Genomic DNA, 26,959 nt, shown 5'->3' on the forward strand with positions numbered 1-26,959 from the left:
TAAGCCTTTGTATGGGTATGTGAATATGTCCTCTATTTTTGTAATATCCATATGTCTAGTCATACTTTTTTTTTTTTACGGAAAGAAAAAATAAAATAAAAATTTGATTAAAAAAAAACGTGTCATGGATCACCTAAAATGGAATGGTAATTGGTTTGAGTGATAACATTTGGGCTGGCAGTAGCTTAGTCCATAGTGACTTGGATTGGTCACAGGTTAAAGTCCTGGAAGCGACCAAGTTTGAAATACTGTGTAGACTAGTAAGCAATTAAACAGAGCCTTTATATAGAGTACAAGGGAGAAGGTAGTTGACTAGACTCCAGCACAGCTTTAGCTTGCTCTGTCTGGATTGGAGACATGAAAAATTGACTTAAGAGGGCAGTTTCTATATCAAACCAGGTCACCAGTTAATACTAGTCTGAGTAGCAATTCAAAGCCGGAGTAAACAGGTTCTTGAAGGTTCTCTGTTTCCCTTTTTATCCTTCAGTCAATTGAGGTCAACCTTCACTACCATCTGCATCAACAACAACACCAGTCGCTGGCAATGGTCAGGTATGGGCCCAGCTTGTGTAAGTTACATATTATGAGAGTAGTTCAACTCTTAAAAGTTTGTTCAAGTCTGGTCTTCCTGTTTTGACGAGACCATTACAGCTGATGGAAATGAGAGTGACAAAAAACAGGGTGATTCAACAACATGATTCAATAGTCATCAAGCCCCGGCATTGCAATTTGCATTATTCAAGAGCTATTTTTGTAGGAGTGAAAGGATTCATTCAGATCTTACACTGAGGAAGATATTCTGTATCTGCTGCAGCTTAAAGATACAGCATCCTGTATGAAAGGGATCAAAAGCTAGTCTGCAGTGCACTAACAGCAATGCTACACTTACAACAGATCAAAGTCAGAAATGTGAGCACTTGTTCAGTTCCCCACTTTAAAGCAGACCACATTTTCAACATGTGTTACCTTATAAAGTTCTTCTAGATGTCTCAGTCCAGGTTAGCTGTCTGCAGCGCTTCTTGAAGAACAGCTTAAGTTCTACTTCTCTGTCGTTTTTTATCAGGACGGAATTGAAAAGCGAAGACAACAATGTCTGCCCTCATGTGAAGGGTTAGACTGGTGAACAATGAGAGACAGATTACAGGGGAGCAGTCCATGATGACGCTGAACATTAAGCACTATTGGATTAGCATTAGTGAACAGACCACAGATGTAGATTCACTCAGGTCTCCGATGGAGCGGTTCAGAAACTGAACCCAGAGATCTCATTGGAAAAGGTTTGAATGTTTTTGAGATTGAAAAGTTATCAAGTACTTTCACATGGCTAATACTAAACCTTTGTAAATAAATCTTTGAGAATCTATGCCCAAAAAACTATCATACTTCAGGTAAACCAGTTCAATAAGTGCTAATTGGGAGAATCTTCTTTTAATATTGGAGATAAAACTATCAACCTGACCAAACCTTTATTGATCCAAACACACCAAGAACAAGTCATTAGCCATTTTTCTAAAGTAATATTTGGGCCTGTGTTCACACTAGCTGCACCCACAACAACAATTTCAGGGCACTTCTGAAATCAAATTTGTGGGTTCACTTTAGGACACTGAGAGCGGACAACACTGAACTGCGTTGGTATTGTAAAGAAAATAGGTGCTGCAAACAAAATAGGCCTTTATGGTGGCGTTGTTTTGGAGGTGAAAACAAACATGTCCAAAACTGGCAACAAATAAAAATCTGAAGTTTGGAAGAATATGGAATACAAAAAAGGGAGATGAAATGCATTTCTATGTTTTTCAGTACAGCTATAAATAAGAGCAATCATTAGTTCTTATAGAAATGTCATAAACCTCAATTTTACCTCTGAAATTATATTGTCTTCTTTATTTTTCCCATATCACAGGAAAACAGTTGCCTCCCTAGTGTTAGACATCCATTCAAATGTAAGGGTGGACACTTTTTTAAAACTGTAAAAAAAAAAATTTTTATGTTCTCTGGTTTTAGTCACATGTGACATGAGATTACCTCATAAGAAAAAGATGCATATTCCTTCAGAAAATTCATAAGCAATGGATGAGACACTGAAAGAACATATGAGCTTTAGCTTATTACAACACTGCAACTTGGAACCAAACAGAGCACTATTACTACTGTAAGTTAATAGAAGTTGAGTAAATTAAAGCAACTGAATATGTCATCAAATTTCTACAAGGTGAGGACTTTATAATAATAATAATACATTTTATTTATATAGCGCTTTTCAAAAACTCAAAGACACTGTACAATTGTTAAAATCAATACTTGTAAGCAAAAAAACCAAAAAAACAAATAACACACATCAAACAAAACAACACAACAGTACAATCACAAATGAAAATCTAACTTAAAAGGTGAGTTTTTAAAAGAGATTTGAAAGCTGAAGGGTCAGAGCAGTTTTGGATATGGGAGGGGAGTGAGTTCCAGAGGGTGGGGGCTGCTACTGAGAAGGCTCTGTCCACCCAGGTTCGGTGCTTGGTTCTGTGAGGTGGGGACAGGAGGTTGGCGTGTGAGGAGCGCAGGTTACGGGAAGGAGTGTGATGGTGGAGGAGGTCAGTGAGGTAGGAAGGGGCCTGGTGGTGGAGGGCTTTGTGGGTGAGGAGGAGGATTTTAAACTGTATGCGGTAGGGGACGGGGAGCCAATGAATTGCACTTTGGAGTTTGTCATTGAGTTTTACTCACCTAGGTTTAAAGGCATAGTGTGTAGTATTTCATAGTAGTAAAGTCTTAAGCATTTAGCAGAATAAATGCTAGCTCTTCCTCTGTGCTGATATACCCTCATAAATATGATGTTAATCAAAGCCCTTGAAATGCTCCGACTGTCAGCATCACCAACATTTATACAGAATAATATCTCAGTTTATTACAGGAATATGTAAAGTATTCAATTCTGCTTGGTCATTGCATAGTGTTGTGGTAAGTTCTGTAACACTCGTAGGAAACAACAGACAACAAGAGACTGGCCTTTTGGGGGATTTAATTTAATTTGAAAATGGAGGCGGCAACAGCAACCAGGCACCAGAGTGCTCTGAAACTTGAGTTTGCCTTTTGCATATTACAGTCTCCAAACTCACACTCACACATGTAAGCTGCACATCATATCACTACTTAGCTGTATACTCAGCTTGTTTCCTAAATTGATATCATTAATAGTTTGCTAATTCTTATTAGCAAACTTGTGGTTCTAGTCACAGATGCTGGAAGACTAACTGTAATCAACGCATAGAAAAAAAGGTGGGGTTAATTTGATGTCAGTTTGTTTAAGGTGAGAAATCAAGGGAAATAAATGAAACCAGTGGGGAAGAGGAGGGAGAGATTAAAGAGCAAAAGCTGTCGCTACAACAGAGAAATCTGCAAAACTGAAGAAGGCTCATGAAGTACACAAACTCCACTGAGTGTTTCGCTTCACTTTTATCATTTGCATCCCAAGTGCGGGGATGAATTCTGGATTGTGTTCTGTTTTGAACACAGCGACTTCTTGACTACACAGATACTACGAACAAACATTCAATATTTATGCTGCTCTAAACACTGAAAGTCAGTGAACTGGTGAACTTCAGGGAAATTCAACTCTTCACCCCTCTCACCGCCTCGGGCACAGGGGAGAGTTTTACTAGAAAGCACAAGACATGACGATGTGCAGGGAGGTGGAAGGAAAGGAGTCGACTAAGCACAAATGGTCTTTCCTCTCTGGTTCAGCTCAGGGCCGGGGGAAATGGAAACCGACAGCTCCTCAGATGCCATTTCAACGATAGCCGAGCACAGCTGAGCAGATTGTGCTGTGAGTGTTTATGTTCTTGTGTTTCCAGCAGTGAGAATGGAAACATGTGTGTGCTTTTAGAATGTGTGTGTTTAGAAAGGTTAATAACATGTCCCTCATGTGAATCTGTCTGTGTGACATTGGCTTGAATAAACGCATCACCGAATCCCACTGAGACCAATGACCTCTCCAGATTCTTTCTAACAGCACCAGAGGGGGTAATCACACTCACACACACATACACACACACACACACACACACACACACACACACACACACACACACACACACACACACACACACACACACACACACACACACACACACACACACATACACACACAGCTCCTTCCTCTCCTGCTGCAACAAGGTGAGACAACAAAAGTGCTGTGTCACTCTTTGGGTCAGGACACTGTTACACAGCAGAATTAAAACGTTACCTTGAGTTCTCTAACAGCCAGTGATACACAACAGGGAGGAGGAGAGGGAGAACGACAACAATCATGAAGGTGATCAATAAGGAAGCTAGCATATCTGCCGACACAGGATCTGCTTATGCTTATATCGTTGTTTCAGGATGATGACCCTGATCGTGGCCCTGTTTTAATAGATGTTCACTGGTGCAAGTCATTCCTCTTGGACATCAATTTATCCTCATCTAAGGAGTGGCAGAAGAATCCTACTGTCATCACTCCAACAGACAGACAGACAGACAGACAAACAGACAGACAGGCAGGCAGACAGACAGACAGACAGACAGACAGACAGACAGACATAGCTGCAACATGTTAAAGGCACTGTAAGGAAGTTTCATATTGTGTTGATTCTGATGACCCCTTTGGACAAAATCGGTTGTGTTTTTTTTATTTCCCAGGGATGAAGACTTCATTTCCCATGAGCAGCATCACCCACTGTCGTAAGGAGGTGGCTTTGCTATAATGTGCATTTGTTGTTGAAGGCAATCGACTACAGCATTGGGCTACCCCGGCTATGTTCAGTCTAATTTGGATGTAATATTTAATTTATGACAAATTTTATATTCGAATGACATTTAAGGAGTTGCACCAGCTGAGATAGTTCCAACGGAACATAAGTCAAATCTTAAATTTGACATTTCTTAGTAGGTGTGAATATGTCTGCAACATGTTCACCACGATAGGTTGCATCAGTCATAAATGTGTGATGACTCTGATCTGTACCCCTGCTTTGATTTACCATGAGCAGAGATAATAACTATACATCTGCACAATAATAGAGTCCAGTTATATTTACAAATGTTGTAGTTGATGATTTCACAACTTGTTACGTGCCTCTTTCTGCTACTCCTGCTTCAGTATCAACCATGAGTACAAAACATGATGTAAAAAAAAAAAAATCATCTAAAGAAAGAAAATGTCTCCAGCTCTAAATTCTCACTGCCAAACTTTACCAGCAGAGTTCTCAACACAGACACTTCAGGGGGAGTGACAAATATTGACTGCTTGTTTCACAGAAAATCCAACCCTGACACAGGCACTGAAACCCAGAGTGGAGAAATAACTTTGTCGCTCATTTCACTATATTAGTCATGAAGAGGCATCAGTATAAGAGCAAGACTATTCAAAAATCAGATCGGGAACAGGCTGCTGGGCATCGTCCACATCAATAAATCAATCAATCAATCTTTATTTATATAGCACCAAATCACAACAAATGTTATCTCAATACGCTTTTACAAACAAAGCAGGTCTACACCGTACTCTATGTTCAATTATTAACACAGACCCAACATCAAGACAGGGTAAGACTCAGTCTGATCTCATCTTAATCCACCACTTTGCAGCATTTAGCTAGTTACTCATAGACAGCCATCTACCTCAACCAATTCGGGGTTGGAAAGAGGGATAGAGGAGATGAAAAGAGAGAGAGAGAGAGAGAGAGAGAGAGAGAGAGAGAGAGAGAGAGAAAGAGAGAGATGATAGTGGTGAAACGGATAGCAATAGTTGTAGCTGTTGGCATGTTCATAGCAGCTTGAGTCTAGAACGTCCACAGCAGCAAGTTGTCTACGGGAGTGACTCAGAGGAACCTACGAGACAAGGGAGCTCAGGGACTCCAGAAGGCCTATGGTTAGTAACACTAATGGGACAGGGAGGGTTAGAGTAAGGGATGGGGGGGTGACAGTTCCCCCAGCACTACAGCAGCATAACTAAGAGCTGGTCCAAGCCTGAGCCAGCCCTAACTATAAGCTTTATCAAAAAGGAAAGTTTTAAGCCTAATCTTAAAAGTAGAAGTGTCTGGTACCTGACTGGTAGATGATTCCAAAGGAGAGGTGCCTGATAACTGAAGGCTTGACCTCCCATACTATTTTTATTATGAGCTGAAAACTCGGTGGTACACTACTCTGAATGAACCAACTGATGTATTCAAACTCAGGACTCTGAAAAAGGCTCACAATCCCAAATGATTAACAGTCACCCACTGTTCAAGGAGTTATTGCTGCAGCTCCATTGGGCCTTTAGTCATTGATCGGTATACATAACCAATCAAAACAATACTGACAAATAAAAAAAAACATTTACGATAGTTGGGTAATGAAATGGAGCTTAATTATTTACATGGGAATCACTTTTCAAGAAAAGTCCACTGAAACAAATCTGAAGCTGAATATTGATAGTAAATTGAAAAACAGGGCACTTTTCCCATTAAAATTTGCCTCCTTGAATTTTCCACAGCACCAGATTACTTTGTTCAAGAAGTCATTTGGGACTAAATAAAAACAGCAACGTAATGCAATCTGGAAAGTGCAGAAGGGAGGAGAACAATGTTGATTTTTATGTGACTAATTACTGTGCAGCCCCATATGAGCGGAAAACACCAAGGAGCAGGCTGAGCTGGGGGATCTGAAAGTAGAGGAAATAAGGGACAGACACAGAATCCCTGGCTTCAGGGGAAAAAGAGCTCCCGGCTCAAAAACCATAACTTCTCCTGCCACCGCTCGGCTCAATCGATTCCTTCAAGGCAATCTAGCAGAGCTTAACAGTGATGAACATGCTGTCCTCACACCAACTAATATAGGAGACGGACAGAGATTGACACAGGGAGAAATATTTCAGCGGTGGGAGGTGATTGGAGATGGGAATAGGAATGAACAATGGGACCATAAACATGACATACAGTTAAGTTATTGGATGTGTGTTTCCTCTGTTATTTTTTCAGCATGTCTTCAGAAATATGAGCAACATGACAAACATCACAGTTAAGAGGAGGAAGAGGGGACAGAAATTCAACTCATTGATCCAGATTGTTTGAGAAGGTTGAGCTTCTCTGTACGAATAGACAGATATGGATTTTTCAACATGTGATGAGGACAGCACGATTACCCGGCTTATGAGATTTTAAAGCTGGTTTGTAAGTTTAGTTGAGCTTAAACTCTGGTTGAGTTTCTGTTAATGTTGGTATTTCTTTCTTTCTTATTAAAATAAGATACTTGACATGGGTGAGACAAAAAAGGGCCAGAGAAAAATATTGATTTGATGCCTTTATTTCGAACACATAAAAAGAAATTATCGGTTGAAAAATAAAAATAAAAAAAGAAGAAATAACAAAAATAAATGAATAAATAAATAAACCCAAGAGATCTTGCATTCATAAACAGAAGATGAATGCACAACTCGAACCACCCAGAAGCCCCTGAGAATCAAGAGCAGCAGAGGAGACGAAGCAGTCAGGGCCAGTGGGTCTTTGGCTGCGTGTAACTCCTTCAGTGGAAGGAGGGAGTTTTTCTTCGAAGCCTTGGAGTGATTTGTTTTTGAATATTTTTGTATTTTTATTTAATAGTGTTTGGATTTTATTTATGAATGGTTAGCTTCTCTTTAGTCAGTGTGTCTGACAGGAGCCTGTTTCAAGTAGTTTTTTTTTCTTAGTTTGTTAATAAATTATTTAAATGTTCTTTTACTTTCTTCCCTCCTTCTTTCCCCTGGGTTTAATTCTTACTGTTACCCCCCTTCATCTCTTTACCATCTTCAGAGAATGTAACACATTTTCTGAGTTTCATTCATCGTACAGTGTTTCAGCCTATTTATATTTTAATTCTATAAATGGCATGCTCTACTTTGTTTTTTCCTGTCTTTTGTTTTTATTGTTTCTCACATTACACTGTCACTGTCAAACATACAATTGATCCGTACCCACATTTCCTGTGCCCTGGGGTCTATCTGTTTTTGATCCACCTTAAGAAAATAAAAGCAGAACTTGGATCCTTGCAACAGATCTTCCAGTTTATACAACCATTGCAAATATAGATTGTGTTTATTGTATGAATGAATAAACTCGGTTTTTAGAATCTGCAAAGACAGCAGAAAAGTGTGCTATTCATAGACTGTATGAATAATGGACGTAGTATCCGTGACGTCACCCATCTGTTTCTGATGCCCAGTTTTGAAGCCAATCATTGGCGGATGCCATATTGGATATGCTGAACTCAACCTAACTTTGTCCAAGCTAGTGTGAGGTAAAGAGGCGGACCTTTGGCCTTTTTGCTAACAGCTGCAGGGTGAACATCTGTCAATCAAGACAGCCATGCCCTTAATTTAATTTAGAAATCTTTTTGTTGGATTTTTTTCCTTTTTTTTCATACATTAATTCATACATAACAACACATTAACAAACAGCAAAAACAACTTAACAAGGCAATCCAAGTCTAACAAATGTGGAAAAAAACAACAAGACAAGAAAACAAGACAGCAGAAGAAGAAGGTACAATGTTCACTGTTTAGAGGTTAAATTTTGTTCAAAGTAAGAGAGGAAGGGTTTCCAGGCTTTAAAAAATACTTCAGCTGAGCCCTTAATGGAGTATCTGAGTTTTTTCAAGTTTTAGATGGGCCATCACACTTACTGCCCATTTACTGTGTGATGGTGGTTCTGTGGATTTCCAGCTGGTCAAAATTAGACGTCCGGCCAGTCGTGACAAAAAGGCTAAAGCGTCACCCTGTGTGCCTGTATGTGCGAAAAAAAAGCCATGCCCTTAAATGGGCAAAACTTGAGTTTAAGAATTTTAGTTTAAGTTCTTCAAGAATAATGAGTTATAAAATATATCACCCCCGTGCAGTGTGTGCCGATAAAGATATTAGCTATTCAGACACAAACAGTTTTTGAACCAGGCTGTAAACGTGTTTTTTTTTGCTGCAAAGATTGTCTTTTTTGAATGGGTGTATATGCAGTTTCCGGTGTTTCTGTAGCTAGCCTCAAGCAGATGTACGATGAACTGCAATTTTTAGCACTTCTGCATTGGCTTCATATTTTAAGACCTGTGTGCTTCTCTCCAGGTTTAAGAGACAAAGTGGCTCATTGATATAATCTGAAATTCATCATAGGATGTCTGAGTCGTTTCAAGGATTATGATAAAATGCAGTATGAGTCAAAATCTTGATTTCATTATTCACGCTCTCTTCGATGTAAAACGCAAACAAATTAATTAATCCCAATGGCACAAAAACAGGAAGGCGATTACACCTCATCACCTCAGAGGATCATATTGTGTGAACCAGATTATTAACATGACTCAGCAGAATAAATGTGTTCACAAAACATTACCAAAGAACATCATCTGAGTCACATTGACTGAAAGGTTGATGATTTCCAATTCCCCCCACCTGTTCAACAGCAGTGCATCATTTACATGCTGGAGTCTGTGATTCACTCAGAACAGGATTTTATGAATTTTCATTTTGACAAAAAACAATAACTTTCACTTTGGAGTGGTCGTCTCGGATCACTCCAAAGTTGTTAGGACACTCCACAGAGTATTCAAACCTAATCTATGAATACCAGTTCTGTTTTCAGTATAAAGCTTTAAAGTTTGACTTTCTGAAAATATAAACTGTGTCTCATCACTGATAGGAAGTATTAACCGACCAAACTTTTTGTTTATTACACAAGCAGGGAGAGGACACAACTGGGCCCTTCAGCTGAAATTCGGTCAGATCATAATCTACCCGTCTCTCCCCCTCACTTATTCCCCTCATGGCTTTTCTTCTGTCTGTACAAAGAAATAAAAACAGTGGGTGGACAGCTCAATCTACTTCTGAAAAACAAGCACAAAATGATAAGGTCAGAAAACCCTGGTTGAATGACTAAAGAGTAGTGATACTAATGAAAGCTGTTCTTAAATTGAGTAGTGAATGTTTGTTGTGATCAGAGCTTCTTAATCTATGTGGATAATTTCTAGTTAGTGCCTTAATATCAGACCTTCACTCTGACATTTCAAAATGCTAAGTACCTTTCAGGATGACTGAAATGAGATCTTAGATCAGCAACCTTACAAGCAACTAAAACGTGCTTTTAAAGTTCAGAGCAAATTCTGCCATGACCTGAGAGCAATCAGATGAAGAATGAAACTATATGAGAGCTGAGGAATGAGATGGAAGGGATTTTTAAAGTAATTAAAGACATCTAGCGCCCAGATTTTAGGTGTAAAAATATTCCTTTAAGCTGAGAATGATGAATTAAGAAGGAAGTAGGAGAAATAACAGCACTGAGGGCTTACAGGAGAGCTGGAAGCTTTCTCTTCTTTACTTCCAGATAAGCATTACAGAAAGTAAGACCGGTAAGATTTGGGAGAGAAAAATTGGGTGGTACTTTCCAACATACTGCAGTCTAACAAAAAGTAAAGTTCTCCATTCATTCTTTCTACTTTACAAGACTTTTTGACCCTGTGGTGAACTTTTGAATTTGGTGTTCAGAGTAATGATGAGAATCTCAATGCTAATGTTTGAGGACAAGCTTAATGATAATGGATGGTAATCCAACGTAAGAGGTCTGACATTTCAAATGAGTACTTTTTAAGTGATCTCATTTGATTTCATGTCATTAACCTCAAGACAGAATCATTGATCATCAGTAAACTACATAAAGTTCAGATGGTGGGTCACTTGAAATAAGGAAAATGAAAATGATGGTACAAAACAAACATAACACAATGCTCTGAATTATATGCCAAGAATAATCTTACTTTATTAGATTCCACTGCCTAGAATAAAGTTTGTTTTATGTATAAAAAAAAAAAGAAAAAAAATGGAAACAAACCCTCTGGTCTATCCTTTAAAATAAGAACCACTCAGTCCCTTGAAAGTTTTAAACCATTGCTGAAAACCCATCTCTTCAGGTTGCCATTTAATAACAGTGGAGTGTGACATCCTGTCAGGTAATGTGGTCTTATTCATTCTGTTATTTCTTGTGTTTTTAATATTTTTTACCCTTTTTACTTTTTTTAATATCATGTTTTTTAATCTTGTTTTAAATGTGTTATACAAATAAACTGTGACTTGATTTACGGCCAAATTCCACCAGATCCATGTCCGCCCATCTCTGATCTGTCGCGGCACTGGATCTAATCGGTTTCTATTCTAGTCAATGTTTTGACTTCCCTTGGATCCACTCCGTTGCGCTCAGGCTCCGTCTCTAATCTGGCAGGTTCGGAGCCCTCCAGATCAGATACAAAAGACTTCTATTTTTGCCAGGACGCCATAGCATGATGTATCACACTCAACAGAGCAGATTGAGCGGGACAGGAAGTCAGGCACCAAAAGGAAATTAAAACATCAGATTCATTTTCAGAATAAAACACTCTGTGCTATCACCAGATCGTATTTCACTTACAACAACAAACTGTCATGATGAGCGGAGCCAGGCCTGGAGTCAACAGGTCAGAGGTTTTCAGAGCCCAATAAAGACAACATGGATGGGGAGAGGGGATGGATAATCATTGATTTAGTAATCACCACAGGAAAACCTTGGTCACATGACTCCAGCTGCCCATCAGTCCTGCTCCGTGCTCTGTTCTGAAAATGCAGCAGGTGGGTGTTGACAGTTTAGAGAGCCCAGAGCTAGACCAGACATGGAACTAGTGGAAGTCCAATTTAATGCTCAATCAGGACAAGATCAGCAAAGAGATGAGATGAATCACTTTCTACACAGGGGGCACCAAAGTCAACACAAAATGATAGTGCCTCATAGTTGCTTTATGTCAGATGTTTGGGGCTATAAAAACAAATTAAACTCAAAACTCAAATTATTGATGAAACGTTGACATTGTGATAAATATCATCTAGCTTCTAAACTCAGTTGATGCACTTTCGGGTTACTCATTATTTCCCAACCAAAAACTCTTTAGGGGCTCAGCTGCATCCAAGTATGCTACAAGACAAAAACATAATGTCTGCTGAGGATTTTAATCTCAAGCACACTTCATGCAGCCGCTCTCTGATATGACCTCGCTCGAGGTGTATTAAAAAGGACACTCCTCCCTTCATCTCTGGCACCTTGAGGGTCCTCTTAGTGTCTAATCGCAGGCAGGGAGGAGAGGTCGCTACAGCAACAGTCACGAAAAAGGCTCGGTCTCCAGGCGCTGGTGCAAATTGGCTCCAACACCGAAAGTGAGTCTCAAATCAGCGTGTGCTGTCCTCAGGTCAACTCTCACCTGTACGGCATCTAGGTCACATGATGCCATGGAGATATCAGTCCCATGGGTGTGTGTGTTTTCCACAAATGCTGAACAGGTGTGAGGCTGAGGGGATCTCATTAGGAAAAGGAAGGGAAATGTGTTACCCAGTGAATGAGAAAGTCTTTGTCCTGAATGATTATGTCTTTGTTTTGCCGACAATGCAAATCCTAAAGTCCATTTTATGAAGGAGTTTTTAAATTATCGACACAAAGCTGCAACCTGCAATTATTCTTTCTCGTAGACCAAATCCCCTTCACACAAATAGTTAATGTGTGTATTTGCGTGTTTTCTGACTGGGAAGAGTTTTAAAAGAAAATTATACTTTGCAATTGTAGTTATTAAACAACCTCCATACTGCAGATTGCTCTAGAAAGCCTCTTATTAGGGACTGGATGTCTATCTCTTTCATGAGCTCCCTGCCTGACTAAGCCATCTTACTGAGTTCAACCTGTGTGTGTGTGTGTGTGTGTGTGTGTGTGTGTGTGTGTGTGTGTGTGTGTGTGTGTGTGTGTGTGTGTGTGTGTGTGTGTGTGTGTGTGCGTGCGCGTGTGTGTGTGTAGGAGGGAGGATCCACTCGTAATGATTACATCGAGTTTATTCCCACTGATTCTTTTTACTTTCTCCTCTCTCTCCACCCACACCTCCCTGAATGAGAGACAGAGAGACAGAGAGTAAGAAAGAAAAAAGAGAGACGTGATTCGCATCTCACTTCAAAGGATCTCAGGACCTTTGGGGATGTCAGATGAGCCTGTTTCCCATAAACCGACCGCTGCTTCATTCCTGCTTAGTATTCTCAGTGCTGCTTTGTACAATATGGTTTATGATATCCTTGCAGAAATACCTGCACTGACAGGCTGGCAGTAACTTGTACATTCACTACAGTACAGAAGCTTATGGTAATAGTCTGAATGCACTCTCTCTACGATGCTTCTGCAGATTGTTCTTGTTTCCCAAATCAAATATACTCTTAGTATTAGGTACACTGCCTTAGGTATACCTAGACCATGTCTTATCAAACTGTAACATCTCGTATCATAACAAATGATATCCTAATGTATCAAATTTTATTGTGTCCTATCGGATTGTATAGTAGTTTATCACATTGTATTGTATTATATCATATCGAATTGTATTGTATTGTATCATATTGTATGGTAACGTATTGTATCATATCGAATTGTATCGTATTGTATTGTATCGTTAGTGTATCATACTGTATCCTATTGGATCGTACTGTATCATATTGTATCATATTGTATCATAGTGTACCTTATTGTATTGTATAGTATGGTACCGTATTGCATCGTATGGTAGCATATTGTATTGTATGATATTTTATCCTATTTTATCGTAATGTATCGCACTGTATCACATTGTATTATATCTAACTGTTTTGCATTGTACTATAACACATTGTGGCGGCAGTAGCTCAGTCCATAGAGACTTGGCTTGGGAACAGATGGGTCGCCGGTTCAGGTCTCAGTATGGATGAAGTTTGGCAAGTGGACTGGTGGCTGGAGAGGTGCTGGTTTACTTGCCTGGGCTCTGCCAAGGTGCCATTGAGCAAGGCACCTAACCCCCAACTGCTTGGGGTGCGCTGGTTGATGGCAGCATCCTCACTCTGATATCTCTCCCTAAGTGCATGTCCACTGCATGTGTGTGCATGATTGTATGTATATACCAAAAACTGTATGTAGCATGTCCAAAAAATAACCCTAGTGAAAAAATTGAATTTCCCTCATGGGGATTAATAAAGTATGTTTCTTCTTTCTTGTATTACATTGTACTGTATCATATTGTATCATATTGTTTTGTTACACATTGTATTGTATTATATCATACTGTATCATAATGAATTATATTGTATCATATTGAATTGTAATACATCACATTGTATCATATTGTATTGAATTATATTGTATCATATTGTATTGTATTGTATCGTATTGAATCACATTGTATCATAGTATATGACATTGTATCATACTGTATCGTAAATATATCATATTGTTTTGCATTGTACTGTATTGTACAATATCGCATTGTATCGTATTGTATTGTAACATTATGCAACACAATGTAACATAAATAAGTGGAACAGATCGGAACATTACAAAACAGAACAAAACATATTGTAATGTGATGTTACATATTGCACAGTATGTATTGTAAAGGATGGTATCTATTATATACTGGGAGAGCTACTCTAAATACACTTAGAAAGAATTTGCCTCTTTCTCTTTATACACAGCAATCAGGTTCACCTACAAGATTCCTGCAGTCACTTCTGGCATCATGAAGGTTATTATGTTCAGTTTTTATTGTAAAAGTTTTAGACGTGTTAAATTAGCTAATTTCTTAATATGAATTAAGCAGCTTGTTTTTAATAGGAATTTTATTGTGTTTAACAAATAAGACCCCAGTTAGACAGTATTGATGAGACAGGAACTCTGGATATGTTTATGTTACCATCCTTGAGGAATACCTGCACTAACAAGCTAGTAGAGACAACTACTGTATATTTATTCTTACAAGGTCATTGAAATGTGTATGTTGAATCAAAACACTCATCCTGCCTGTTTTGATTTGTTGTACATACACTTAGCTGACAGTTTATCACTACACTGACCTAAAAGAGAAGCTCTGGAATTCAAGAGTCCTGCTGTTAGTCATGCCTTTCACTGCCATGAAGTTTCTGTGTTGACTGTGCCATTTAAATAAGCTTCAAAGTGGGACCACATTTCCCATAAAACATCACTGATTCATTTCCCTATAATCTGATAAACTTCCTTTTAAATTCAGCAATACAGCAAATTTCAAAAACACACCAGACAAAGGTTGATAAAGGCTGGTACATAGAGCCACTTTTACAAATTATGAAACTTCCCGGGGGAACAGGATCCACAAAAACTCCACAAAACACAGCCTGAGGATACACGCACACACACACACACACACACACACTAATACACACACACCTTTGTGAGTTAAGTGTGGGAGAGTTAATCAGAGTAAATCGCTTACACTAATCCATGGCCTATCTCACCCTGTCCTCGTCTGGGTATTTGTGTAGGCAGCTGGTGTGTGTGTGAGTGTGTGTGTGTGTTTATGTGTGTGTGGGTGCTTTTGTATATAAATTGACTGGTTGAGCTTCACAGGCTCTTTAATGCTGTTTTTCAGTCTTTCAGTGTTTCTTTGTCTTTAAACGTCAGGTCATCATTACAATACACAGTTTCTACACTAGAGGTCGCTGTGTGAATTTATGTCATGACAGAACGCTCATATGAAAGTCAAGTGAACGTATCTGAAGCAAACTGTTAACACAATAAGCACAGAATTGTACACATATAATAGTGTCATCCTCTCTGTAGGCCCCAAAATGACATCACTCCATGTCTGGCTTGGGTCCACTATGTCAAAGATGAGTCTAGAAACCATGGCACCATATTTGATTGTAATCTCAGCTTTAATACTCAAGTCTCCAAAGTTGTAAGGTCTTGTTTTCAACAGCTGAGACTAAACTCTGAGGTGAGATCCTTTCTTTCTTCTGATTGAGAAAAGGTCATCCATGCATTCATCACCTCAAGACTTGATTATTGTAACTTAACTCGCTCTGACAGAAGTGAGCACATACCTCCCGTTCTTGCTGAACAGTTTTAGAACTGATTTTAAAATGCTCATTTTTAAAGCCCTGCATGGTCAGGCACCACCGTTTGATAGTGAAATTTTCTTTGTGTTCCCCAACCTCGCTTTGTAACCACAGGTGATTGGGCGTTCACTATTCAGGCCCTGAGCTTTGGAACACCTTACCAGATGATCTTAGGTTAGCGATGTCTGTGTCCTATTTTAAATCCTCACTAAAGTCTTCCTCTGAACTGGTGTGCTATTGATATTTCATTTGTTTGATATTATTATGGTAGTCTTAGCGTCTTCATACAACAGTTTTTACCTGCCTGTTCTACCCTTGTTTTTTTTGTTAAGTTATATTTTTGGACTTTAATGGGAGAGGATAGGACAGTTGACAGAGTAAGAAACTGGAAGAGAGAGTGGGGAGTGACATGCAGGAAAGGGGCCGCAGGTTGAAATCAAGCCTGCTACATGTGGTGCAAAACTAAACCCCTGTCACCCCTCACCTGCGTTTTTTTTATGTCTGTACAGCATCTTGTAAGTTTTTTTTTTGAATTGTGCATAATAAATAATGTTATTGCTATTATTTTTTATTAATCATATAAAATTTATTTTATTTAATATCTACTTTTAAACCTTAACTTTTTGTCTTTTCCAGCGGAAAGCTGAAATCTATGAAGGGAATGGTGCTCGCGTTTCCTATTGTGAGGCTGTTACACGAGGAAGTAGTGTCATCACTCTAAAATGTCCTAATTAAAATGAAAGGGATCACCAGCTGAACTTTGCAGAGAAATTCTAGCCCTGAGATCAATGGACACTCAGTCAGTTTCCGGGATACTTACAAGGCTATCTGATTTATCTGTTATTGTCGGAGCTCCTTGCATCGATTATTTTCAGGGCTGTGCATTTCTTGTGAACCTCTGCAGTGGAAATATTTCACATATTTAACACTCATATAAGATAGCAGACATCATTCTTTATAATGACATGCAGCTCAGAGATATAACTCCTCATAAATATGAGCGCTTGTTAATAAAAATTGTGGTTAGGAAAAAACTACATGGAGGAAAAGTTGAACATTTTGAGTCAGATATGAAAAGTAAATTATGAAGGCCAAATTAAGAAAAACTGTAAGATTTTAAGATTTAGATTTGTAGTTTAATACAAATTAAGACTCAATATTGTAAGAATTAAATCCTAATACCATGAGAATGAAGTGGTAAAGTAGCAAAACCCTTTGTAATCTGTTTTGTCCTGTATCTTCTTCCACAAATCTGTTGGCTTTACCACAGAGAGAAGAGGAACAGTTTCATCAATCAAAAATATATCCAGCGAGAGATGATTGATGTTAAAAGTTGCTTGCTTTTTTATTGAAAAATGAAGAAAAAAAAGAGAAAAAAATATATTTCTTTACTTACGTTTCATTAACCTGTAATCATGCACATGCCAATCATTAACATTTATCTGGTGAGCCTGCAGTTAATGATGGTATGTGGGGTGCAGTTGGCCTAGCGGTCTAAGCGAGTGCCCTATACACAGAGGCTAGAGCCCCTGTCGCAGAGGTCGCATGTACAATTCCAGCCTCGACCATTTACTGCTTGTCGTACCCACTCTCTACTCCCCACATCGAATGAAGGCAAAAATGCGCCAAAAAATATTTTAACTTCTCAGAGTTAAATAAATCCTTTAAATGTAGTATTTTGTTCCTGATCTGTCATACATTTTGAATTCTAAAGATTGAGATTATATGTGAAGAAACAGCAGCAGTATTTTGACACCAGCAGTAATCTTATCTCTGGTTTAAGCCTGCACAAGTGAATCCTAATGATGCCTCAGCACATCAGTGCTGATGTGATGTGATGTTGTGCTTTGCTTTTACAATATTAAGCTAAACATACTGATTCTGCACAAACACAGAGTGCTTTGAAAATGCTTATTAAAACCAGCATACTGTGAAATGTGAAGACATAATTGAACTATTCCAGCTTTGGTTTCAATACGCTCTCCTGTTATATTCTTAATAGTGATGATGCTAATAAAAGGCTTTATTCTGCTTTTTAATAACATGCAGAGATTAAATTGCTAATGTTAGATTACAAGTGAATATGAGAAGTATTAAAACGGAGAGGTGCAAACGTCATTTTAAATGACCCTGCTTTGTTGTAGTCAGACGACCTGGTCAGTCTGCAGCACTGTGAGAATCATGCAGCCTTGAATGGAAGACTGAACCCAACACAGTTTTTCAGCTGTTACTATCACAATGCAGGTAGATCAAGATTTTGATGACAGAATTGGACATTTAGAAACACAGAGGTCCCTTCACACCTTCATAACAGACTGTTTTAATTCATTTAAAGCCCCCTATAGAGCAAACAATGCAATTATGAGTGGAAAATTGTTTAGTGCTTCAAAAGAAACCAAGTAAAAGCTGTGGAGTAATAAGTTGAGTGCTTTATTTCATTTGTACTAATTCAACATGGTCGCACGATAAGAAATGCAATTAAAATCAAAATGAATGTTTAAAAGGGAAAGAATTTCAATTAGTTTGTAAAAATATCAAAGTGAGATAGCGGCTATGGAGTAAGGTAGAAAATATAACCACTTAGTAACAAACAGTCTTTCTATGAATGCTATCCTTGTAAAAACAGAAATGTTCGCCATAAAGTTTGAATAAAATAGAATGTACTTTATTAATCCCTGAAGAGAAATTCAGGTGTAACATTTTTGGTATACTGTAAAAAGTAATTAAACTTTCTGCACACTGAGACAGATCCTGAATGATCTTACCATCTGCACGAGTACAAATTAAAATCAACCCACAGATGTTTTTCAGCAGGAGACACACACATTAGCTCTGCAGACTCTCCCCATACAAGACGTCTGCACAGCCTTTGCTCACAGTGAGTTCCATGACCTCCTGACCTCTACCTAGAGGAAGCCTTTCGCTCTGTTAGTCTAAATAAAATTCTAAGACCCTGAACTAGTCTGTGTCTAATCACTGTAATCAGAGTATACAGTCCCTTTGAGTCACGTTCTTGTTCATCTAGATGATGATGAATTTATAAAACAAGATTGTCAGTGTAACAGGTTCTGTGTTACATATTGTGCCACTTGCTCTAATGTGTAATTGTATGTAACATGTACTTGTGGCTCTAGAGCACCCCCTCTCCAAGGTATAAACCTCTGGGCAGCTGTAATGCTGTGCGAGTGTACAGTATGTAGACCTGCCGGAGGTGAGTGGCAGAACGCAGCACTCTGTAGATTTATAATTAAGCTAGTAGCTAATATCATTGTTATTCTGTGTAGTGTGCTGTATGAGCTGTTGAACAAGCCACTGCGCAGCTGACCAGCATATGTTCTGGTCCTGTCCAGTTATAGTGGTGGTCTGAAGATTCAAACAAGCCTCCCTTCATCCTTTAAAACCACAATGTAGAGTTTCCTGAACAGCCGTCTGCAATAAGGTGCAGTTGAGCGTGGTTACATCGGCAACTGATCACTACTCAGACAACAGGTGATTTCTAACCATGTGATCCTTCCCCCAATGCTCACTAACTTCCTATTTACCTGTGACCTCCGACACCTAACCCAATCACAGGACCAGTTACCCCACACAGCAGCCTCATATCACCCTGTAGTGATCATAAACAAAAGATGAAAATATACACAGAATAAGTTTCCTCCTGTAGGAACAAACAAAGAAGTCTATCATAGCATAGATACCTCCTTTCTGATTAGCACCTTGACTCCCAGACTCACATAAAAGCTTCATCTGGTGTCTCAAGAGCACCTCAGCAGGTTGAGAGTAGATCAGGATCCATAGCCTTTATTCCCTTTATCAGTGAACCCATCAGCCCTCCCTCACCTTATCACCTCTCTCTGCAATCAGCTGAGTGCAGCGAGAGAGGAGCGTTGTTGCACTTTTCCCACAATGGAAGTTTTTCGGCCCACCTAAAGAAATGTGATCCCCTTATCTATTTCTGCACTGCAGCCATCGGGTTGCTCCCTATTGAAGTGTTATTGATCTGCCTGGTGCACTGTGCTGAAAAAAGGTGGATGAGGGAGGGGCGGTGTAATCAATGCTCCAAGCCTCCATCTTTGGTCCTTCAGCCTTTGATTCCTCACAGTCCAAACAGGAGAGGAGGCATTTTTCATAATCTCCTTTTTCAGTTCAGGAAAGCACACTGTGAACTGCATGTATGCATGATGAATATTTATGTCACTGCAAAGAAGGACAAATTCAGATTTGTTCCTTCCTACTGTAACCATTGGAGGAAAAACATGAGGATGAAGTTTAAGTGATATTTCAGAGCCCTGAACACTGAGGTTTGAAGTGCAACAAAGACATTTTTGAGCATTTTTCTGCCCTCCTCTGCTGCTTTTATCTGTTTTATTTTTCTACACTGTTTTTGATAAGTGTCTGCAATTTATTGTCTGTTTTTAGCCCTGTTTTTACTTTTGCTTGTTTCAGTGACATGTAGCACTTTGAGATTTGTTTCCGAATGTAAAGTGCGTAACAAATCAAATGCATTTTTATTATTATTATATAAAAGCACCCTCACCGAGCACAATGCACACAGAAATGTTATTAAAGCCTTACTTAGTCTGGACCAGAATGTTATGGTGATGATTTTAGAAAATTAAAGATGACCAGACCATCCTGAAGACGACATAAAAGTGTTAGGTGTGTGTTTTTCTCTCGTTTGTTTTGTCATTTTAAATCCTTTTTCAATTAAATGTTTTCTATTTCAAATTTCTGTAGGTGTTTGTTTGTTTGTTTATTTATTTATCTGTTTATTTTATCCATTCAATTAATGTTATATTTATTAATTATTTATTTCATTATGTTTGAGCCCTTGTTTGTCTTTGTTTTTTCTTGTTAATATATTTTAAAAGTAAGGCAGAATTTATTTTTTTTTAACTGTTATGTGTTTGAATTATGTTTGCTTCATGTTGAAAACACATCTTTATGACTAAAAATCAAAAGTTATAACACCAGACTGAACAGAAACTGTAGTGCTGACTCTGCCTGAACAGAACCATCACCGCAGAAAATACCCAGTAAAAAGACTCCTTACAACTGAAAAACTGTGAACCATAACTGGCATTAAAATTCTGCTTACATGTAATGTTTCCTGAGATGTTTCTACAAACACAATCCTGCAGGGCTTCAGCATCATGTCTACAGGGAGGCTACTGAAGGTCACTGGACACTGAAACTGTCTCACCCTCTCAATATGCCACTGTGCTATCTGACATACAGGACAGAGGGTCAGATATCCAATACGCCATTCAGAAATCAATACAGCTTCAACACAGTCCATTAAATCCATGACACGTCTAAATAATGATCATGTTATTGTCCCCTGAAGTAAGGAGAAGATAGATATGATTGGTGTGTTTATGTCATCATGTGTTACAGCTTCAGATGTTGTTGTTTTTATCCTGTGTTACAGATGGAGGCGTTCTCTCTGCACTTTTATCAATAAACAACAGTCGCAAGCACAAACGAAGGTGACTCACTCCAGCTCACATGAGTGGAGGAGTGTTTCTTTGTAAAAGGACAGACTGGGAGACAGATGGACAAATGATACAAATATTGTTTCTAGTTTCACAGGACCCTGTCTGCTTTTCCTGAAGGTTTTTCTATTTTACAACAGTGGAATTAAATCTGGTGTCGCTTTCTGCTGACGGCTGCTACTTAACATCTGCCACCAGTGTGGTAATAATCTTCCCTGTGGATGTGCCATTCATTCTTTTCGTGCGCGTGTGTGTGTGTGTGTGTGTGTGTGTGTGTGTGTGTGTGTGTGTGTGTGTGTGTGTGTGTGTGTGTGTGTGTGTGTGTGTGTGTGTGTGTGTGTGTGTGTGTGTGTTTGTTCCCATCTGGCCCTTACCTGGCATATGATTGAAATAATCCTCTATTCAGCATCTGTTGTACTTTCAAACTGGGCTCTGAGCTGAAAATCATCTCATCACATAGACACTTGAGACACACACATACGCACTAACCACACACACACACACACACACACACACACACACACACACACACACACACACACACACACACACACACACACACACACACACACACACACACAGTGGCCTTAAGCTGCAGGGCCACACTTCTCTGAACAGTCACCATGGTGATTATACACAGAGTTATCTCTGATGCAGTGCAGGTGGATTAAATTTCCACTGAAGTCACTTCTGTCACTCATCGCTGAATACAAAATGTATTGTTGGGATGTTTGAAGACATGAAAACAGCTTCATCCTCCTGGTTGTTCGGTCTATATTCAAGTCTTATAGAGTACTTCAACAACCTAATGAACCAGTGAACCTAAGGCTAACAAAGATCTAGACACATACTTTCTATACTAGTATGATTCTGACTTGCAAAGCCTTGAATTTGCGGTGATTGTACTGAATAGATATAATCAAGTAATGTATGAACCAGCTTAGGTAGCACATTTTCAGGCTGAAAGTTCTGTTTGCAATCAGTTCAAAGTTTTAAGGACTTCATCTCTCTGCATCAGACATTCATGCATGAATCGTAGCTCAAAAAGGCAGCAGCTCATTTTCAGACTGATCTGAATTTCAAAATCCAGAAAGCTGGACTGAGATAATCCACCACAGAACACTAAGAGGACAGAATGTACCTTCAGTGACTCTGATCATTTGATTCTTTCTTAAAGCAAGGAAGCATAATCATGCATGTACCACATCTGATGTGAGACAACAGGTGATTACTGTTTACAGTAAAGATGTATATAAAGGCTGGATATAAGCATGGATGACATGTCTCCAGCTCCTCCTGTTGCAGAAAATTGAAGCCAAAGTACCTCTGCAATCAACAGTGACTGATGTTTTTTGAGCCATCAGTAAGGATTGCATTGATAGAGCCCACGTACGTCGCATCTACTAGCCAAAACACACATTTACCTTACCTCTAAAATTGCAAAGACTTAGTTCAAAGCACATACTCGTGGTTATAGAAAGTTCAGTGACTCTTTTGTTCATACTCATTAGGTTTCTTCTCACCGTTTCTCCTCTACTCTGCTAAGCCGGGGAACACAACGCACATTTTATAGTTTGATCCATGTCCCATCTGTTAACATGGAGGAAGCAGGCTTTGTGACCTCTAAATAACTCAATCTAATCAATTTGGCTGTACTTTCAGGGAGGTGTCACGCCATCCATCTTTTATACACTCTGTTGTGGCGGCACATGTTTTTATTTCTAAATATTTCTGCTGAATTCAGCTGTGGATGTTGGAAAACTTAAACTCTGAAGTGTATTGACTGTTTCTCTCGTCCCATAGTTGCACTGGTCACTACCCCATAGGCTCATAGAGCTGTAGATCACACTGACCTCTGACCTCCGAGGAGAAGTGGGCGGAGTGACGAGTGACAAACAGCTGCAGCTGCTGATGAAGGTCACAGCTCTTCAGGTCCACGTCCCAGGATCGGATTCCTGCCAGGAATAGGAGAAAGATTGTTTGAGGTCAACATTATGAAGCAGGACTGTGACTGACATTAGTGATACTGAGGAATCAGATGACAGGATGCACGTACACAGATTTTCAGGGAGTTAATGAAGTTCTTCTTTCTGTTTTGTGAACTTCAGGAAACCTTTTACCAGATGTTGCTGCAGCATCTTGTCTCCCTCACCTTCTCCCCTCATCTCAGTTTCTAACTCTGTTTAAGCTGCAGGGAAGGTCAGTGAGCAGAAAGTGTTCCTGCATGTAAAGAAGTCCTGAGACCGACAGCACAGCATGAATTTCTTTCATCAGTATTACCAACCTTAAAGCTCATCCTTACACAGCCTCTCAAGTACCAGGTGTAACAATGCATCACTGTTCACTACAAGAGTTGGTGCTTTGTGCAATGAAAACCCTTCAATACTGGGCCCAAAGGCCCAGTTTGATCTTACTGAGTTATAGTGGGATTCAGATTAGGATTGGTCAAAGTACAGATACTGTGTGATTTGCCTTCCTTTATTTGTAAATAAACACATTAAATCAGTCTCATTCAAAGCAACATGTTAAGCCACTTGGGGACTGAAAAAAAATAAATCAAACATTGCATTTCTACAAATGAAAAACAATACCTGATGAATTCAAATATTCACTTTCTTTAGCTTTGTTTTTGGTCTCCACCATCTCGAATAAATAAATCATGTTTTATTAGCTGCTTAATGTTCCACTTTGTTCACCTGCTAGTTGTTTACTTTATCTGTATTGGGGCTGTGCTTGATACAACAATAACTTGTAGCACCTACCAATACATTGTAGTGTATTGATGCACATGTTACTGAATTGCTAGCAAATGGCAGTTCAGAAGGACACATCACCTGTGTATGGTACAATGCAAAATAACTAGCCAACTATTCGGCATTAAGCTGATTATCTGTATCGTCATGTTATTCTAGCGATCGCCCATAAAATGAATTGATAGAAAAGTGCACAACTTTGGTTCCCCCAGTCACTACTCTGTCTCATCTTATGTCCCGCTAACTACTGCTACTTTTACTAATGTGAAAAATCTGAGCACTCGTACAACTGGTTAATCCAAACAGGAGCTGTGAAAGGTGTCAGGTTTTCAGAGATAAAAACTCACCTTTGTTGCTTTTGTACATGTTCATCTATGGTAACTAATAGTGAAGTGGCCTAGTTTAGGGACTGAAAGGTCCAAATTCTAAACTCTGACATTTTTACATATCGATTCAAATAAGTCTCAGTATTGGCCCTTGTTAGGGACCAAGCAGTAAAGCACAAGACACAGGTGTAAGTTTTAAAGAGAAGTGGGTTTTTATTTTACCCAAAATTAGGCAAACCAAATTCACAAACCAAAGTTATAAGAAGAACCAGGCCTTTAAAAGAGGTCAACTTAACATAACTCAATTTAACACAACAAAAGGTGAGGTGTGAACTACACAAACAGACCTGACACAATGAAACATCAAAGAACTTATGTAGTGGTTGGGCCAAACCAAGTTTAACTCAAGGGGTAAACAAAATGGACGCTTAATCAAACTGAATTCAAAGTAATACTAACTAAGTCCAACTCCCCCCCCCCCCCCCCCCATGACATCAGAGACCATGGTCTGCTTCACTCAGCTGGCTTCAGCATAAGAGTCCCTTTCACCCTTTGCCACGCCTTTTGTTCATTCCAGGAAGTGCCATGCTCCCACAGCCAGGTAACTCACTGTGTGGCTCCAGCCATCACAGGCCTAAACAAATGATATTAGCCAACACCTAGCAAAAACAATGTAAAAACTGCAGCAACATAATGGACCTCTGTCTACACATGATGAGACACCATTCTGATCAGCAGCTAGCAACAAGAGATGGGCCTGCTGAACAGGGCCAGTGTGTGATGTCCCAACATACACTGTATAAAGCCTGCAGTTCAAAATTTCCCTCAACTTCTAAAGAGGCTAAGATTATCACAATAGTACTTCTAACCTTTATCTGTAAAGACTTGCACACTTAAAGCCTTTTTGAAATCCCTACTTGATGGTTCATTACAGAAACTGGGATGGCTTATTGTATGAATCTGTAAAGTATAAATCATTGGACATTCTTGCAGCAAATAAAAGTAGACTTAAAATCCAATGAAACCAGAAAGTTATTGTTGCTTTAAAAAAACAGCTAAAACAGAGGCAACAGAAAAGACAGTTTTATATGTGAAAATTAAAGACTACTTATTTTCATTTAATAACAGCTATGGGAACTGGTAGAATACTTTAATGTACTTTAGGCCAAGCGCTTTAAGTTGTAGGATCCTTAAAACCATGTCTTTAGAGGCGTTGTTGGCCTAGCCGTCTAGGTGCAAGCCCCACAGGCTACAGTCCTTGTCGCAGTGTTCGACTCTTGGCCTCTATCATTTGCTGAATGTCGTCCCCCACTCTCTACTCCCCCACATTTCCTGTCTCTTTCATATCTGATTAAGGCAAGAAATGCCCCAAAACATAACTTAAAAAAAAAGCCTTTACTGTTATACACAACAATAAAGAACAGCTGTTGTAGTAAATTCTGCATAGTCATTATCTAAAATCAATGTGTGTCGAGAAACGTATCATGGCCTTTGTATCATGACATGTATTGTATCATGTGGCTGTGGGGAATATCCAGCTCTAGTCTGTGGCATTAAGTGCTGCACAGGTAACTTTGGTGTCAGAGCTTTATGACTCAAAACATGAGTTAAAAATGACCGAATGACCAAAACAACAAGCTGAAAGACATTAAAGTGCTCTGTGGAGCCGAGATGATCTACAGTATCAGGAAACAATTCTCTACTGACTGGAAACAACAAACAGTATCTGTCATATTTCATATAGCCGCTGTTAATGTTGAAATATTGATTAGTAGAGTTGAGGTCGCCCCCTGCTGGCCATTAGAGAGTACAGAGGTTCAAGACTCTTTGGCACTGGTTGTACTGTCAGACATGGAGGCTATATCCTCAATCAGTAAAGTGTCTTTGTTGAGAAATCATCAATAAACTTCTGTGGACTGTTTCCATCCGTTCACTTAGATGACTATGAGCAACTGACCACTAAGCACTCCTGAAAGTTGTAGCTCCTACAACAGAGGGAGGCGACAGCTTGACTGGTAACATAGTGCAACTATCAGTCAGTATAAGTTACCACAATATTATCACATCATACAGAGTTATTAAGCATCATCATTATAAATGTCCCCCACACAAACATCAGCCTTTGACATGAGAACTAATTAAAGTTCACTGGATCAGTAGAAGTGACTCAGTAATGAACTGATCAGCATCTCACACACACTCTCTGTCTCCGTCTCCCTCACACACTCTCACACACACAGCAGCTTTATCAGATCCTGCTGAGCCGCAGTGAGTCAAACTTCAGAGAGAACTTGTCAGATCTCATCCAGCAGGGTACAAACCAGTGCACACACCTCTCTCATCTTATACACTTGTGGATTTGTTCAGCTAGGGCAAAAAAATTAGATTATTATAATTTTTCAAATCCTTAGCCCTCTGCCACAATCTCCTCTTTCACAAAAAAAGACTTTGAAGACCTTG

At 39.1% G+C, this 26,959-nt stretch overlaps 1 protein-coding gene across 1 annotated transcript in view; it reads right to left on the minus strand.

Moving 5' to 3' along the window:
- Positions 1-26,959, minus strand: part of map1ab (microtubule-associated protein 1Ab) — a 99,053-nt gene that overhangs the window by 61,693 nt on the left and 10,401 nt on the right. Inside the window, exon 2 of the mRNA XM_034685059.1 lies at positions 23,274-23,375. Coding sequence (XP_034540950.1) covers positions 23,274-23,375 — 102 coding nt within the window. The remainder of the gene's footprint in view (positions 1-23,273; positions 23,376-26,959) is intronic.

This window comes from Notolabrus celidotus, chromosome 6, assembly GCF_009762535.1.
Source record: "Notolabrus celidotus isolate fNotCel1 chromosome 6, fNotCel1.pri, whole genome shotgun sequence".
Taxonomy (NCBI): domain Eukaryota; kingdom Metazoa; phylum Chordata; class Actinopteri; order Labriformes; family Labridae; genus Notolabrus; species Notolabrus celidotus.